We start from the raw sequence: 19,046 nt of genomic DNA, 5'->3' as shown, positions 1-19,046 counted from the left end.
TAGGCCTTAAACTGCTGGGGACTGGCAGCTCAAGTACCCGCATTTCCCACAACACATCAGTAGAACTAAGTAATTTCATAAGGAGAACCCATTGTTAGCTGATAGGATGATATTTTATTTTGTCGAAGATATTTTTGAGGAGTTGAAGAGGTGAGTGGGCTAATTAGGTAGTCCGTGTACCCTTACTCAAATTTAAGAACTAGAACTGGATGCTGAATGGGTGTTTGAAAGTTAAAGTTGTCAAGAATTGTGCGTGATTTTTGTCTGTGTCCTTGTTATTTTCTTATACTCCTCTTTATTGCATTTTTGCTGTGTAGAGGGGGTAACAATAAATTATTATTATTTTTTATTTTACTTTTTTTGCCAGTGCACTTTGTATAGGAGTTGTCGTAGAAACTTCGAAGGGGGCCTATTTGATTCGAAATTGAAAGGGCAGTACTCTTTTTAATAGTCGAAAGTAATTGGAAGGAACCAGACACCCCCCCACGCCCATCATTTCTCCAAGATATCCAATAAAAAATTTCAAGATAGCCATTTTGTTCAACTTTAGTGAAAGGCTGAGAAATTATTTTTTGAGGATGATAACTTCCCTTTCCCCTCAAATCTCTCACAGTAACGGTTGTAAGCTATGCCATAGGGCATATAAGGTTCCTTATAGAAAGAGTGGTCGTATAAACCTCGGAGGGGCTCATTGGATTGGTAATCAGAAGTTATAATGCCCTTTTTGGGAGTCAAAGTGATCAGAGGGCAGTTACCCTATACGCCTATCATTTCCCCAAATACATCCAATCTAATGTTAATTAGCCAATTTGTTCAGTGTAGTTGAATGGTCCAGCAATTACGTCTTTGAAGGTTAACCCCCCCCCCACCACATTCCTCAGGGCATGGGGTTTTAAGTTATGCCCCGGGGGTATATTAGGTTTTAATAGAAAGGGTGGTCTCATAAACCTCAAAATGGACTTATTGGATTGGAAATTGAAATGCCTACTACCCTTTTATATATTTAAAAATGAATGGAGGAAACAAGCATTCTGATCAAAATTACTATGAGGAACTATCAAAACATATTAAACAAAATACTTCAGTGATGAGCATATATACCATCAAAGGGATTCCGCATGGAGTTATAAGATTTCATAGTGTGTTCTCTGAGTATATCACTTCCTGATTGCAGCAATATTTGTGACATACATTATAATGCGTATGAAATCTGCACTTCCTAACAGATACAAATATCCTAGTGTTGGACCAACTCATTTTACCCGCCGATTCAGCTTGTTTAGTCCCAGGATGCATAAATTTTACTTTGGACGAAACCGTAATACTTCCGGGCCGGCACTGATGTTTTCAATAATTGGTTATTTGTTATTAAAATATTTTTGATATTCAGTATAGTAACTCTTTTATGAAATAAACAAGCTAATGAAATTCTAAGAGAACAAACACGCTTTTTAACTAAAATTAAGGACCCTTATTAAAACATTAAATAAATAATTTTTCCATATATGAGGGGGCTTCCCCCTCCTAAGCCCCTCTTTCTATACGCTAAATTTTGACTTTTTTTCCCAATTCTTTAAGAAAGACTTTGCAAACATAGGGCCGCTTAATTAGAATAAAAAGCTTTGTCAAAGCAATAGAGACTTTAGTTTAAAGAGCAAGGGATTTAGAGGGGTGCAGCCCCACTTATATATGTACTAATTTTTTGTCTTTTTCAATGTATTTCTGTACTTTGAGTTGAAACAACTTATTTTTCTAAATTTTAATTTCTGATTGTTAATCCGATCATGCCGGAAAATCCAGCTTCCTCAGAGTGTGTAACAGGCATCGTTCTCTGTCCCCACTCTTCACCCACCGACACTCTTTCATAACTAATGCTTGAAAATAAAAAAAAAACCTATTATTATTCAGCGGCCATTCTGTTTCAGGAGTCGCTCTAAAAGAATTGCGACAAAAAGTCAAAACTTGCGATTAATCAAAAGTATACCTATACCAAAGTAATTCTGTACTATGTACTAAAATATATGCTATGTTATATACCATACCATGTTATAGTACACGTAATGATTTTTGTCCATTTTAAGTTTTGATGTAATTCCTTACTTTCACTTAAAAAACTTTTTTTTTAAATTTAATTTCTAATCGTTTTTAAATAATACCGGGAAATCTGGCTCTCCTCCATGAAATCACCATGAAAAATTCCTTCCCCCACGGAAAAATTCCGACGTGGAAAGCTCTTTTCGCGTAAAAATATCTCTCCCCCTCCGGGGAAATTCCCCCTAGACAATGCCCTTCTAGCTGAAAATACCATCCAGAAACTTTCTTGCGAATGATCTCAGATGAAAAATGTTTCTTGCGTATTTTCATTTGAAATAGGCATTGATTTCTAATTGTTTTTAAAGTCATGTTGGTAACCCCCCCCCCCCCCGTAGAAAGTTTCTCACCAAAAAGCCAGCAAAAGGCTATTTTCCAGCAAAGGTTTTTTCGGGGGGAGGGGTGCAAAAGAAGCTTAAAGCCGCATCAAAAGTGCTAAATTGATACCTATTCCGTTATGATTTCTGGAAATATTTCTAGTCTACGCTATTGTTATGAAAGTAAAGAATAACATTCAATCTCAACTCCCCAAATAGCAGTTGAAAAACCTTTACCCTACCCATTTGCTGCTCTAGAAAAAAAATCAGCGCAAACAATCCAAACAAAATGTTTTACCAAGCAAACAAACACCGCCACACAAAGAACACCCAAGACGAGCTTCCCAAAAGCAACAAGCAACTTCTCCGGAACCTCTCTATCAAACCAATTCATCTTAGCCAGTCTGAGAGAACGTCCAGTATTGGACCAATCATCTTCCTCCCCAAATCAAAATGTATTTCCTTGGCTACCAATCCGTAATAGAATCGAAACAGAAACCTTGATGCCATTAGACTTCAAGTATGGCTGAATAATACGAACACTTATATAATGAGCTATTACATCACCAAGTACCAAGCAGTAGATGCTTCTGATTTCTTCATTTATATAAGTAATTCTAAGACGTAGGCAAATTCAATAATATGGGGAGATTTTAATGTCCATTGTCTGCTTTGAGGTAATAACCCATAAATAAAGCAGGTAAATTTATCAAAAGTTTCATTTTAGACAGTAATGTGTTGATAATTGCCATCCCCCCTAATTTACTTTGTCGCCCAAAGTGGAAAGTTCTCCACATTTGACATTCAAAATCCTTCAGAAACAATCTGATACACCACGCTCAGACTAGTTTCAGGAGGTACCTTTTTTCAGCTGGTGCTTTTGTCTCATTATCAAATTCCATAAATAAGGACCGAAAATGATATTCTAGTTGCTGAATTTCTGGACTTTTTGGGTGTATACGATAATGTGAACAGCCAAATCATAATCCCAAAAATTGTATTGCAAATTGCAAAAAAAATACAAAAAGTATTGGAATACCCCAAAGCTACTATCTTCCATCAAGTCCTGCATTGAAAATAGATGCTTCATTGTTCATGTTAGTTCAGTTTCCTCTCCAAAGATAACATTAAGCAAAGGTCTTCCAGAGGGTGCAGTCATGGGCTGCCTCTTATTCTCTTTATTCCCCTGGGAAAAACCTCCCCCATACTAACATACAATATGCTGATGACCTTGTATTATGGGCAACTAGCAACGCTTTCGTGATTGCACAATCGAAGTTACAAAATTCACACTTCCAGTTTGACAAATTTCCCCAAGATTTTTCTACCCATTGCACCTACTAAGTCTACATTTATTCAGTTCCAGCAAAGCCGTAATACGGTGCATGTAAAACTAACACTAAATGGCACCATAATTCCTGAGTATAATTACATGAATTACCTTGGCCTTATGACTTGACTTACTTGGCTTAAAGCTCTTGCTCGGCAACGTCGCTAGCGTAAAAAGAACCAGAGGCCAACGACGTTAGTTGTCTCCAGAGCGTTCTGTCCTGGGTGAGGGTTAGAGTTTCTTTAGGGTCGATATTCCTAGTAGTGAGTCGACCGCGGAATAATTCCGCCCATCTTGTGCGTGGTCCACCTCTAACGCGTTTCCAGTTGGATTGAAGTCGAGAACGAGTTGGGCGGGTGTTTAAGCGGAGAGGCAAAGTAGATGACTGCACCAACGCAGCGAGTGAGACTCGAGCTGCTTTGACAGTGTTGGTAATTTACAGGATCGGAGGATCTCCATGTTTTTACCCTACTAAACCATCTAAAACGTTCGATTTTGCCGATATGTTTCGTCTGGACAGTATTTACCATTATCATCTGCGTCTGAGCCATGGGCCAAGTCCTGACGAGCACAGCATAACGCTTGCTACCGAGGTTGAGTAAATTTGTGCATTTGTGGGGTGGCTGATTTTGAGTGAAATGTTTTTCACAGAAGACAGCATTCGCCTTTATCATCCTTCCTGATATCTCCACATCTAGATTTCCGTTTGAGTAGACAGTTGAACCGAGGTAGGTGAACTGCTTGACTGTCTCAACATTCTGGCAACACACTTCCATAGATGCCAGGGAACTGGATGATGCCTTGTCCAAAGGTGTAACTTTGATCTTAGACTTGTTTACTTTTAAATCAAGTTTTTCTGCTGTAGACGCTATTGCTTCCAGTGCAGTTTTGAGCTCATCGTGACTTTCGCACACCAGTACCACATCGTCAGAAAAGTAGATATCCGATAGAACACTTTCAGCAAAATGATGCCAAATGGCAGCACCATTAGTGTTTTGCTTAGAAAGTGTTTGGCCTTACACTTAACCAAAAAGCCAATTTCCGCCTTCACATTAAAACCACAATAAACAAATTACATAGGAAAATTAGAATAATAAAATCTCCTAATTAATTATTACTCAAAAATTGAAGCTAATAGCTTACATACTTTGCATAACTGGCTAAGAAATTAGTGCATGTTTTGAGGCTTTGCAAATGGAGTTGCAAATATTTAAAAGAATTTCCCAGTGCCAGCCAGATCTATTACCCCACATTCTACCTCCTCGTTATTTTTATATATTTCTTATACTGGACGAAAGAACTCACCCCATCCAATCATGTGGAGATTACCAATCATGTGGAGATCACCTCCCTTAAAACTGCATTGGATGAGGAACTATTTAATGATCTTTCTGTCATGTCACCAATCCAATTCGAATGTGCAAAATAATATAATATATTCTGATTCCATAGAAGCCTGGAAATCCTGGACACGGCCTCTCACCATAAGGTGGACATAGATACTTTCCATTGTCTTACACTCACAGATGGACTTGCTTGAAACAGCTTAAAGCGTTTTTAAGCTTTTGGTTACTATAGGCTAGAGTTTGTTCTGTAGTAGGCTATGGCAGATGTTATAAAAATGGCTACCTCTTAAAATTGGGCTTTTCAGAAGATGTTTTCTGATCGATGTGCTAATCTCATGATGTTATAATATATTTAGAATTATATTTCGTATGTTTAAGAAAATCTATTAAATTTCATTTTGTAAAATAGTAAATTCAGTATAGTCTTATAAAAAATTTAAAAAATACAAAAACTTGTATGAATAAAATTTACAAAATTAAAAGATAAAAAACTTGTATTAATAAAATTTACAGATTTTATGTAAAAAAATTTTTTTTGTTAAAAACTGGAAGTTACTTCAATTGAAATGTTTGTCAGATTTTGAATTAAGAATTGAATTAGTTGAAACAAGAGTAAAACTTTTGCGTTTTTGGCAGCCCTTCCGTGTAATTGAAATGACCAACATAAACAAGTTATAGTTCGTGTGCATAAAATCGTTGTCATTGAAATAATTTTCATTTCCGGTCACGACCCACTTTTTTCTTTTCGAATTAAAAAAAAATTATAAAAGGAAATGAAATTAAATGTGTCTTAGCAGTTTCCTTAATAATTAATGGCTTAGTTTTTGTTTTCTCTGCTGAATGACAAAATAATTTTTCTGTCAAGCATAGTTATTAATTTGGCATATACCCAGAAATTTTCTTTGGGTAAGGGGATGGAAGAGAGTGGCGAGGGGTGGGGGTCAAGTGAAAGACATTGAGTTATTTCACAGGAGTAAAATCAGCATCAAACTTTTGGTATATTTTCGCAATTGCTTAGCCAAAAGTGGATATTTGTTAGCATTTTTTTGTAGGGGGAGGGGGTTGTCAACTTTAGTCCCCATGGGAATGGTCGTGCTTATTTCCTATTGTTTATGGAATAACTATCACGCTGACACTGAAATGGGTATTTCCTGAATGAATTAATAACTTTCGTCGTGAATCGACCCTAAATGGTTTTAAAAAGGCAACATCATCATATAACTTGCTATGCCAAGGAATCCATTATTTTCGTTTCCATGGAGAGTTATAAGAAGTAAAGGAGTATTTGGAAAATTTTAAACAAAAAATTATTAAATTTGAGCACAAAGTATTAAATTTTAACGATTTTTTTTTAACTCACTTTTTTGAAGTTCACAGATACTATTGAATACTGTTTTAAGCTCCTTATTATCTCTGTTACTTTTAAATGACAGATTATTGTCTAGAAGGATGCCAACGATTACGACCAGCTAAAGACTTGGCATAAAATCACCAACTCTCGAGAGAATAGCAAATTTGACTTGGAGCAATTCACTACTAGCCTGTTATCTTGACACCAATGGACTAGGTGCATTAAATCCCTTACCTCCGAGAGAGCTTAAATTAGGTTTGGGAGGATGGATTGTTAAAAAAGTATGAATTTTGGGTGTAATATACTTCTTCTCCTCTGTTGCTTTATAATTAATGTCAAGCATTTTAAAAATAACGGTATAATGTACATGATTGATTGTGTTTGTTTACCTTGTAAATTCGTTTCGCGCTGGTGATCATTGTGTTCTGTTGATGAGAAAAGACGATGGAACTCGTAAAGGCTGGTTCACAATGGGACTTCGCTTAATACCGAGGTTTCACTAACGCTCATTTGAGCCAATCAGTTTTCATAGCATTTTCTGATTGGCTCAAATCAGCAAGCTAAATCTCTGCAATAGTAAAATCTCAGCATATATGAACCTTAAGTTAGTTGTTCTCTATAGTTGATTTTATGATAATTACCTCAATAGCCACAATTAAAATTTTCAGGATGTCGGTGGTCAGGATGAAATTCGACCTTTATGGCGGCATTACTACACTAAAAAAATTCTATGTACAATTCTGATTGGCTCAAATCGAAAAATTCTATGTACAATTCTGATTGGCTCAAATCAGCACGAGCTAAATCTCTGTAATAGTAAAATCTCAGCATGTATGAACCTTAAGTTAGTTGTTCTCTATAGTTGATTTTATGATAATTACCTCAATAGCCACAATTAAAATTTTCAGGATGTCGGTGGTCAGGATAAAATTCGACCTTTGTGGCGGCATTATTACACTGGTACTCAGGGATTGATATTTGTTGTGGATTGTGCGGACAGAGACCGAGTGGACGAAGCGAAACAAGAGTTGTATCGTATTATTAACGACAGAGAAATGAAAGATGCTATCATTCTAGTTTTTGCGAATAAACAAGATCTTCCTGATGGTGAGCTTTTCTAATCTATATAAATTTACTTGTTTACTTGTATATATTTTTATTTATTTATTGCGATTTTATTTATTTATTTGTATTTCCTATATTCAATCCATTTATATACCCTGCTTTGTTGTGCTATATAGTTTTGCAAAAATAAAGCATGTGTTGTACACGTGAAGGCCAAAAAGGAAACAAAAAAGGATCTTAGGTTGATCACGGAACTTTTTTGGCTATAACAAAACTTCTTTTTCCTCTTACCACACGATGATAACATTAAAATCCCTTTTTCAATTTGTTTATGTGATTCTGCTTTCAGTATAATAACATAACGAAACAAATATTATTCATATGAGAGTTAAAAAAACGATTTAAATCTGTTAGAAAACTGATTTGGCTATAGCTAGACTTCTTCTGTCTGATCATGCGATTTGAGATACCATTATATTATTTTTATTTAAATGTTCTGCTTTCTGTATTATTACATACGGGAAAAAGGGTCTTAAATTTATCAGAGAACTGTTTGAGCTATAACTAAACGTCTTTTTTCTTTGATAAGACAAGTTTATGATAACATAATTCTTTTTATTGAAAAAAAAAAATGAAAAACCGTGATCAGAAAATTCACCTTCTTCGAGTTTTCAACGTCATCTCCATTTGGGAGAGTTTTTCGACAAAGCTTGAACCTGCGTATACTTGCTTTTCCATAGATCATTGTTGACTAGGTGCAACCATAGCAGTAATATTATCCTCTTAAAAAAAATTGCGACTAGTCTTCGACATCCTAGCTAGATTTTCAAGTCATTTTACTTCCCATTCTACCCAAAACCTAATATATGATTTATATTAGTGAGCACTCAGATTTTTGTATAGTTTAGTTTTATATCATTTAGTTTATATTATCATTTATAGTTAGTTTTTGTATCAGAAGTAATACCAAAAGCTTGATTATTTTTTCTCTGATCATTTCAGACTTTTCAGGTTGTCTTGGTTAACTCAAACCAGTATTCTGTAGTTAACTCCCTCTGCTCCCTTCCCAGTGTGTAGGTAAAGTTTAACAGAGTTTGGTACGACTTGCAGTCGAAATAGAAATAAGGGACTTGAGCTTTTCTTCCAAAAACTTGTTGAAGTTTCCATTATTGGGGAAAAGATAAGTTTTAGTTAAGAAGTGAAGCGAACCCTTTTTCACCAACCGAAAGTTGAGATGTCAACTGAACATGTCAGTATTATTAAGATCGATTTCTTTTTTTATGATGTTTTCCAGATGCCAGGGCTTTGTTAGTAGCGTCATAAATGTAAAGAGGTATGGAAGCTCTAAAATCGTACCACTGAACTTTTTAAGAAGAATTTGATCTTTCCAATAGATTCGGCCTCAGAATTGAATATTGCCTGTTCCAAGTGGCTTTGCCAATTGAAAAAGCCTAGGCAGTACCTTCATTACCAAGGATTTGTGCATTTTGCAAAGCTTTAAGAACCCTATTAAATGTAATAAATGTGCAGGCGATGTCACTACCGAGGAGCAAGCATGTTCAGATCAGACTGTTAAATGTGCTAATTGTGGAGGGATCATCGTAGCATTAGCTTGGTGAGTACACGGCATAAGAAGCACCTCCAAAACAAAAGCATAACAGTTCAAAATAGGGATGAAACCTTTCATTCGACAGTGAACAGATATAAAATTTTTAACTGGATATCTCGAACACATATACAGTTTTCATCATCAGCAGTAAAACTAAAAGACATCAATAAATTTTATATCTGTTCACTGTCGATTAAAAGGTTTCATCCCTATTTTGAACTGTTATTCTTTCATCATGGAAAGGCAATGTGGTTTTCGAAGTTATCTATAAGAAGCACCTCCCCACTCAAGAAACCTAAAGAAGATTAAATTCGTCTCCCTGTATCTAATTTCTAGATGATATTGGTATTTGAATCAGTTCTGTCATTGTATATTGAAATATTAACTCTGCCTGTAAAAAGCTTGGAGCTCTCCAAAGTGTTTGCAGTAGTTAGGAGATGTATGCATCACTAAGCCGCTTCTGAGTGTTAATAATATGTCACAGCCACAGTTTTCGCGTGATCATGTGTGATTTTGTCGGCTCGCCAATCTGACATCTGGGCAACTGTCCAGCAATGCAATGAATAAGAAATTTTTCTTTGCCTTTCTTGAATCTTCCTATGCATATATTTTGGTTAGTTTGTTCGTTTGTTTTGGTGTGTGTGTATATGCCAACAAACTACAGGAATTAGATCTCCTGTCTTAAAAATACTTGAAATGTCCATTGCTGACATTTCAAGTTACATCCCAGCAAGTTTGCTGTTTCGACTTACTTATCAAGCAATGCCATGACGTTGATTGATAGAAGTATCCAGTTCATCCGTAAGCGTCGCCGGATCCAGCAATCAGGTTTCATGCCCAACAGATTCAAGACCGAGTGGATATACACTATTCGCAGGGTCATCCAGAAAGCTCGTGAGTTTCAACGTGCAGCATATATTGCTTTTGTTGACTTTAAAGCAGCTCTCGATTTGGTCCAACGTGAGTCCCTTTGGCTGATACTAAAATGAACGGGTCTCCCTGACAAATACTGCTGCCTGTTCAAGGCGCTCTATACTGGTACAAAAAGCTCTGTCCATGTAAATGGTCGCCAAAGCCCACTATTCGAAATAGATACTGGTGTAAGGTAAGGCTGTGTTGCTGCTCCTGAACTTATCAACGTGGTCATTGATTATGTCATGGATCGAACAACGAGTTGGCTCCAATTTGGACAGAAATATTGCGATAGGGCCCTAGCCGATTGCGACTTTGCGGATGATATTGCCCTGACGTGCACTTCTGCAGCTGAACTTGAGGCAGCCCTTAATACACTGTCGGAAGAAGGCCTGAAAGTGGGACTACATATTAGCCGGCAGAAAACAAAAATAATGATCATCGACCCGGCTGGTAATTCCGCCATCTCACCACCATTCAACGTATTAGGAAATACTATTGAAGTTATCAAGTCTTTTGCTTACCTTGGAGTTACCGTGTCGTATAACTGCTAAATTGAAATGGAAGTAAAGTCGCGCATCGCTAAAGCTGCGTCTACTATGGCTCGATTATGCCGTTCCATGTGGTCAAAGCCTAACATCAGCCAAAAAACAAATGTGGATCGACAACAACCGAAACGTAAGTCCTTCTCTACGGTGCTGAAACTTGGCCGGCTGCTGCTTCTGTTTGTGATGCCATAGATGTGGCCCAAACAAACTTCCTATGACAAATTGAAGGGATCAAGTGGTATAACTTTGTCTCAAACAGCCAACTGCTGACACTAACGGATCAGACCCACAGATCTCGTCAGCTTGCCGTAAGAACCCTACGGTGGTTTGGCCACTTAAGTCGCATGCCAGCAGAAGCACCCGCCAGTAGACTTTTCAGTTTTGATCCCTCTGAACATAGGTGGAAGCGCCTTCGTGAAAGACCCTGGTTCCGATGGAGGGACAACCTTACCCAGTAGGGGAGACGAGCCCAGCTTCGCCACAGCCCAGGTTCACCATTTGCGTTTTACTTGCAATCCATCAACTGAGAAAATCCCATAATCTAGCGTTTGAACCGCCATCTAGTAGCGAAAGTTTAAGTAGATTAAGAAGCAGGTTAAAACACGTTTTGTAAATTTTATGCGGTAAGTTGTTTTTTGGTGCTTTAAAACTAGATTTTCTCCTGATGGAAAATAGAAAAAGTCAATGCTTAACATAAAGGTTTGAAAGGACTCATTATCTCAACGTGATCATCTGCGACTTAGCAACAATGATGGGTGCATATTTGACGCTATCTATGGTAATAAGTGATCAGCACTTTTTTCTCAAAAGAGGGAACAAGTCCACGTTCGCCATCAAAAAACCAGCCCTGGTTCGCCACTCCTAGGAATGGCGAACAAGGGCCTGGCGAACCTGGACGGTTGAATTCTTGCAATAAACCGACTAAGCCTATCTTCTTTTTTTTACCTAACCGGGAAGTAAATGTTGTGATTTTTGTTCAAATGACCTTTCTACTTCTTATACTTTGTGACCAACAGTCGGTACGATCAACCCCGAGAAAAAATACAATAGTTGATATTCTTGAATCAGCTTCAGATGACGATTCCTCCTCCCTAGGCAGCTGTTTTCCCAAACATGTTTTAAGTTTTTGGCTGCTATGGTGGTTGTGGGGGAAGCACCAACCATAAAAAACTGATCGCTCCAAGTTTTGCTTTTCCTTTTGGTTCAATGTGTGGAACTGTAAGTCTTCAATCGAGGATTTTCAAGAATTTCGATTTCAATGGTGTTTTTATTTCGATTTGACATACTTTTTGAGGTGTTTCTGGCTTCTTTTGAAATTCTCAAAAATGCGTCTCAATAACGACAATTTATTGTTCTTTAAAATCAAATAATAGCTATTATTTTGTATCAGCATTCATTCGGAAATATTTCTCACAATACGGTTCTTACAGCATACATTTTAAGATTACGTTGAACATAAGTCGTGTTTCACTCTTTACTAAGCTGTAACTAGTGCTGCACTGATGATTAGATAAACACTAACCGCCAGTATTCTGCTCAAACTTATCTGTTTGTAAAACCTGACGTGATTCATGCACCAAGGGGATTCCTTAAATATGTAAAAACGCAATTTCTCACTTTTCTGTGAGCAAGGAGACAAAAGAAAATAGCGTTTCGGGTCAATCATTTACCGATTTTTGTTCAAACCAGAGATTTTATCAGTCAGGCAAGACCAAGCAAAGCTAATCCTGTGCTTCTAATTCTTGACAATCACATTAGTTGTTACAGTAGTGAATTGCTTGAGTTAGCAAAAGAGAATGGAGTTGTTATGCTGACAGTGCCTCCACACACAACGCATAAGTTGCAACCACTTGACAGGTCAGTTATGTATCCTTTGAAGGCATTCTACAACAGGGAATCTGCGACTTTTATGACACAGCACAAATGCAAGACTATTTCCATGTACAATGTATCCGAGCTTTGCGGAAAGGCGTATCCCAAAGCACTGACTCCAGAAAACATAATAAGCGGTTTTCGTTGCACTGGGATTTTCCCTTTGGATCCCAATGTTTTCCAAGATCACGAGTATCTCAGCTCATATGTCTCTGATCGACCATATCCTTTGGACCAGGATGTCTTAGTACCTCCACCACCAATTTCTGGTTCCCGTAAAGATGATGCGGCTAGCCATGACAACACTACCCAATCTATATTGGGCTTACCTTCAGATGTAGACCTATTGGCTGACAAAAGCTTCTCTGAACTAGTTGACGTCTCTCCATTCCCAAAAGGTTCTCTGAGAAAACAAATCAGACGTGCAGTGAAAAAAAAATCTACCGAAATCTTGACTGGAACCCCAGTAAAGGAAAGAATCTGTCATGAAGAAGAACTGGAAGCTGACAGGAAGAAGAAGAAAGAATAGAAAAAGGGCCAGGGAAAGGAGAATGCAAAGTAGGCCAAATTACAAGATGCAAGCAAGCAACTATTTCTTGAGAGTGAATCCGATCATGTTGAGATGGAGTTTGATGATGATAGTGACAACAGTCTGAATCTAGGAGAAGATGAAGAGGATTTGGGAAGCAGGCCAATAGAATTGGGCGACTTTATCTTAGTTGGTCTTGCAGGTAAAAAGAGTGGCAAGCCTTTCTATGCTGCAAAAGTTTTAAAGAAATATCCAGACGAGCTTAGTGTTAAATTCTTGAAGTGTGTAGAAATGAGCAAGTTCGTGCTGACTGAAGAGGAATCATGCGTCTTGAAGTCCGAGGTTACAACAAGATTAGGAAAACCCTCAATATCAGGTGGAACTTCAAGACTTGCTTAACGGCTGAAGTTTGGTGTGGACCTTTCAGTATACAAGATGGGTTAAGTGAATTATGCTATACCTAATTCCTTTTGTAGCTGCATGACAAATAAATATCTGAAATAACTATACATTAACATTATTCTAGCGCTACATTTAGAGCAATAGATGCTTTAATAAGCATGATACAAGATGGTGGCGAACGTGGGCTAATGTGTGGCGAACGTGAACCAGGTTGGCCCAGGTTAGCCATCTTTGGAGAATCTCACTGTGGCTCTTTTTTTCGCTGCATCGAAAATTATTGACTGCTGGGGATTTTTTTCCTAGATACCCCATAGATAAGCCTATATTCCAGGATTTTCAGAATTATTTTAAGACGAAAACTGTGGTTACAATAAATAAAGAACGAAAAAAGTGGCGAATGTGGGCCGGTCTCCCCTACCTGTCCACGATCGGTACTGATCTCCAAGAAGCAGTCAGGCTTGCGCAGGACCGTTCGAGATGGAGGCGAAAATACACATTTCTCTACGCTGGACCACCAGCAGGAGCTTTAAGTCAAAATGAGTCAATTGATTTTAAATAGGATCTTGTAAATGAGTCAAATTAATCTTGAAAACGGGTCTCATCGGATCTTAAAAATAATTACTCAACTGTTACTTTCATTCCCTCCCTGTGGTGTTTTTCGACTATCAAAATCTAACCTGCTGTCATATGTGCACAAATCATATTCCGCTTCAGATCTTGATTTCGTCCTAACGGATGCGGGATTCCATTGCTGACATTTCAAGTTATATCCCAGCAAGTTTGCTGTTTCGACTTAATTATTCTCTTCGTGTGCAAAAGTCTTAAGTTGTGTTTTAAGCCTTGCTGGGATCGCCCTGATCCCTCACTATACAAGAATACATTCGATTCTATGCTGTCAAAAATACAGATCCTGTCTAATATTTTATGTTCGTCCATTAACGAGAACGCTCTCGGTTCTGATTCTTATTTGGCGGAATTTGTCCCTTCTATCAAGATCTCTGCTTCTGTTTTTTCTTCCTTTATCCAATATATATTTTTTTCTTTATTCCTAAACTTGTAGCGCCAGGTGCAATTAAATATCTTATTTTCCGCTAGTCTGTTATCGAGTATTATAGATGAATATTGAATCTTCTTTTTAGAGTCAACAGAGAAACTTCGGCATATAACTTCCTCAGGAAGATCAATCCAGATTAAAGTGCAAAACGAATGAAGCTGTTCTTCAAGTACTCCGTTCTCGGCTTGTCGTCCTCGAGATAATTAGACCGAGTTGTGTACTCTCGTATCTGTATTTTTGGTTGGATAATTGTTGAGGTACAATACGAAAAAACTCTAGAGGAGGTGAATTTAATCAAGGAGGCACACTCGTGCCTCTATAAAGAGGCGAACCACGACAATGTTAAGCGATCTTCGGTTCCAGTGGTCGCAGAGGGATGCATTTCGTAGCCCGAGCTCCAACTAAGAAGCCTGCCAAATTTCATCCCCCTCCAATATTTCCTTCATGGGGAAAATCTGGCCGAAAGTTTCGACCCGTCAACCCCAGCCCCCCTTTAACGTTGTCCGATCGGGCTGAAATTCACAAGTTAAGGTTCCCTAGGGCCCAGGAGCTTATCTGCGAAATTTCAGCTCGATCCGATAACTCCTTCCCTGTTTTCCAGAAACCACGCATAGCCACTTAATGTTCATTTTCTTTTTTTTTCCTCGACGCCTACAGGTCACAGCCGACATCGGATCTGGGTGTACGAAGACTCATTCGATGCGGAATTCTCCGAGTAATTTTCCTGGAAAGTTTCGTAGGAAAATCTTAACCCCCCGAAAGTTTCGACCCCCCCCTTTTAACGTTGTCCGATCGGGCTGAAATTCACAAGTTAAGGTCCCCTATGGCCCAGGAGCTTATCCGCGAAATTTCAGCTCGATCCGATAACTCCTTCCCTGTTTTCCAGAAACCACGCATTAGCTACTTAATTAACGCATTTCTCCATAAGAGCCCATGTTAATTTGAAATTTTAAAAAGTTATTTAGAAGTTATATTTACACACATGCAAGTGGTTAGCTCAGTCGGTAAAGCGTGGGACTTTAAATCCTGGGGTCAAGGGTTCAAGTCCCTTACGGGCGGTTTTTTTCACAACATCAAAATAAAAGTGTATAATTTTGATAACACCTGGACAGCTTATCATTTGAGAGATAACAGAATATTAGCTTCTTATGAGCAAAAGAAACATTTCGGTCATTCTATCTATTTTTTTTCTATTTTATACAATGATTTAAAAGCGGGGGGGGGGGGGGCGGCAGCCACCCAACTTCCTCTCCTAATTCCTGTACGAGGAGTACAGGAATTATTAAATTACATCCACCATGGATTGTAGAAAAACGTACAGAAATAATATAAAAAAACTTCGTTTTCTTAAAGAGTTAAAGAGGCCGCGTCCCAAAGTCGAACCTTAAAACGTACAGGAATTAGAAGAGGCAGTTGGGGGGCTGCCGCCCCCCAAACCCCCCGCTTTTAAAGACTCTTTTGTACAGGTTTTTGGTTTTTTTTTTGCTAACCCCCCGCTCTTGGCTTCGGAAAGGCCCTCTTTTAATTAACAAAAAATTGAAATGAATGAATAATGGAATAACTTCGAAAAATGTTAAACACAAGAGGACAGGAGAACCATTGCGCCGAAACTAGTAATTAGTAACAATGAAGTCCCCCCACAAAAAAAACCTGTACAAAAGAGTCTTTAAAAGCGGGGGGTTTGGGGGGCGGCAGCCCCCCAACTGCCTCTTCTAATTCCTGTACGTTTTAAGGTTCGACTTAGGGACGCAGCCTCTTTAACTCTTTAAGAAAACGAAGTTTTTTTCATATTATTATTTGTAGAAAGCAGCCATCGATGCTACATCAAACCTCTTACTAACAGACCGGAGAGAGTCATGGTAAACAACTAACCTGCCCTTTTAGCCCTATTTTGGATCTTTGGAGTGATGCCAGAAACGTTTTCGGAGTACCAGCATACAGCGGGCATCCATACTCTGCAATGGGTCTGATGCAAGACTTCTATATTGGGAAGATAGAGCTGAACGGTAGAAGGGTTTTGCTGCGAAGGGTTGTCCCCAGCTTTCTTACACATGATGTTCTTACCCGATCGAAAGGGGTGTTCCAGGAAAGATCTGTAAAGAATTGGATTGCAGGGAGATGAAGCTCTTCGACTCTGTATAGCTTCATTCAAGAAGATAAAGCTAGGGTGTATGTGTGGCACTTTTAATCGGGAGATTATCAGCTCTTTTACTTTCGATGCATTGAACATGACCATTCAGGCATCAGACCACTTTTGAATTTCCAAAAGATCTGTCGCTAGTGAGAGGGTGGCTTTGATTCGTTTTTTAATGACTATATGTGTTGTGGTGTCATCAACAAAGTGATGCAGAGGTTTCCCAAGGTTATCTCCCATATCATTTATATAAAGAATGGAAAGCATAGGTCCAAATATACTACCTTGGTGTACGCCTGTCTTTATTGGATATTCAAGGTAGGTGAAATTGTCACGAATAACCCGCAATAAACGATTAAAAAGAAAGCTTTCAATCACCCTTAACAGATATCTTCTGACACCATATGCGTAAAGTTTCTTCAGTAGGTAGTTAGCCCAGCAAAGGCAAAGAGATCAAAAGACCAGTGCATTCATTGGATAAGGAACAGAGCCAAAACACTTTTTGTCTATCCTCAGCATTGGAGGTGGTGCCCCGGCATAGACATTGAGTTGATAGTCATTCGAGTTGGGGCACATAAAAAAAGAATGAAACGTAAGACGTAGAACCTTCAAAGTGTTAAACATAGACACACATTTTGGTTTCATATTTTGGCTGATTGCGGCTATCCAAGATCTGGCAGTTTATTTCAGATCTTCAAACATACGAAGCATGTATTTAAAGAAAAAACTTTCCAGCAATGGAAACGGCGTCAAATCAGCATCCTTTCTTGGGACCTCATTTTCTGGCAACCCACCAATTGCTGAAACAAAATTTGGTAGTATACTTTTTGGCCATTTTGCAAAGTTAAACCATGCTAGAAACTTTATCATCACTGCTGCACCGGCATATATTCAGGCATATATTCCTCGTCTAAAACCAGGCAAAGTTTCAGGTTCTGATGGCGTGCAACCCCCAATATCTGATATACGGGACGGTAATTGTTCGAACATTTTGTCATCTTATTCTATACCTCTATCGGCCAGCAGTATATAACTACGCGCTCTGAGAAGGCCTAGTAAAGTGTTTTCATAAGAAAAATGAAGATCCGAATACTTGCGACTCATATAGATTGATAACTATATGTTTGACGGTTGGAAAGATTCTTGTGATGCTTATCTATAATGAAATTAGTACGAATTTTAACCACCGTGATAACCAGTTAGGTTTTCGTAAAGGACTTGGCCTGTGAAACGCCCATGCAACTTTTCTGGCGATTTTGGAAAGGCATGAAACATGACAAAGTAAACTCTACGTTTGTACCATTGACATTTCAAAGTCTGTCGACTCTCTTCTTCACTCCCAAGCAATTTTGTCTCTAGAAGTGGCATCAGAAGACCTCAATGCGAATACTATTCGTAATTCGTGTGTGCTGTGTTGTTAAGCAAGGCTTTGTTCTAAGTCCTGCAATATTGGATAATGCTGTCAGAGTTGCCACTCCTCAGGTTCCACTGAACCCTCAAGAGATTTTGTAATTGATTCTTTGAAGTAAAAGCGAAGAAACTCTTATGGACCCCTCTCCAGGGTAAAGGGCCAATTCGATAGAGACCTCTTGGTCGGATTTGTAGTGTATTCTTTGCACAACATGTGGTGTTTTGACACCTTTTTGGAAAATTTTCTCCGCCTCTGATAAGCTGTCAATCTGATCGTTGTTCTTCGAGTTCTGCTAGTATTTTCTCGCAATCCCTGTTTGGACTCGTAATAGTTAAGTTTGCCAAAGGTACAGCGTTTTGAAGATTTTTCATGAACTGTCACGTAGGTTTGCTAACTGCTGCAACAGAATTGTCCATGTTTCTTTGATGTGTCTTCTTTTAAGTGTGTAGTATTGTAAGTCACCAAACGTCATAATATCTGACCATGTTGAATGACTGTTAAAAAGTTAAAGGTGTCAATACTTCTGTATAATTTTATCGGTGTCCTTTCCATTTTTTGTTGCTCGTAGTCCTCTTAGAGCATTATTGTTATGTACAGAGGGTACCAATAAATTATTATATAAGGTAACAATTTCTATTGCTGGTTTTTTACGTAAAAAAGAAAGTAGTTCCCATAAGAAAAATAAATCCATCAACTCATCTAAAACCCATCTACCAAAGAACAAGTTGACATTCCAATATATCCGTACTGTCGAAGGTTTATAAGGTTATGTGAATTCAACTTAAGATTCAACTTCAACGTTATGGTCGCAAAACGTTGCCAACGTATTGAGAAATATTTCAGTTTAAGTCCGCTAATAATCCCAGACACATGGCTGTTCTCTCCCAAAACCTAGTATCTAAACTAAAATTCAATTTCAAGTTAAGTATTTTATGTTTTAAGTCTTAAGTTGACCAGCTATACTTTTTGAGGTACGTCCTATGATCTACAAAGGCAAAAAATAAAACAAAATAAATAAACAAAAAAAATAAAAAAAAAAAATAAAAAAATAAAACAAAAAAGGCAAAATAAAAAA

The 19,046-nt window shown here is 38.0% G+C and overlaps 1 protein-coding gene across 6 annotated transcripts in view; it reads left to right on the top strand.

Moving 5' to 3' along the window:
- The window catches only part of LOC136029984 (ADP-ribosylation factor 6), a 52,505-nt gene that overhangs the window by 26,190 nt on the left and 7,269 nt on the right, over positions 1-19,046 (top strand). For all 6 annotated transcript variants that reach the window (XM_065708566.1, XM_065708567.1, XM_065708565.1 and 3 more), the window contains exon 3: positions 7,344-7,542. In XM_065708566.1, the coding sequence (XP_065564638.1) occupies positions 7,344-7,542 (199 nt within the window). The remainder of the gene's footprint in view (positions 1-7,343; positions 7,543-19,046) is intronic.

The sequence above is a fragment of the Artemia franciscana genome, chromosome 8 (genome assembly GCF_032884065.1).
Source record: "Artemia franciscana chromosome 8, ASM3288406v1, whole genome shotgun sequence".
NCBI lineage: Eukaryota > Metazoa > Arthropoda > Branchiopoda > Anostraca > Artemiidae > Artemia > Artemia franciscana.
This window is presented reverse-complemented; position numbering and strand designations above follow the sequence as displayed.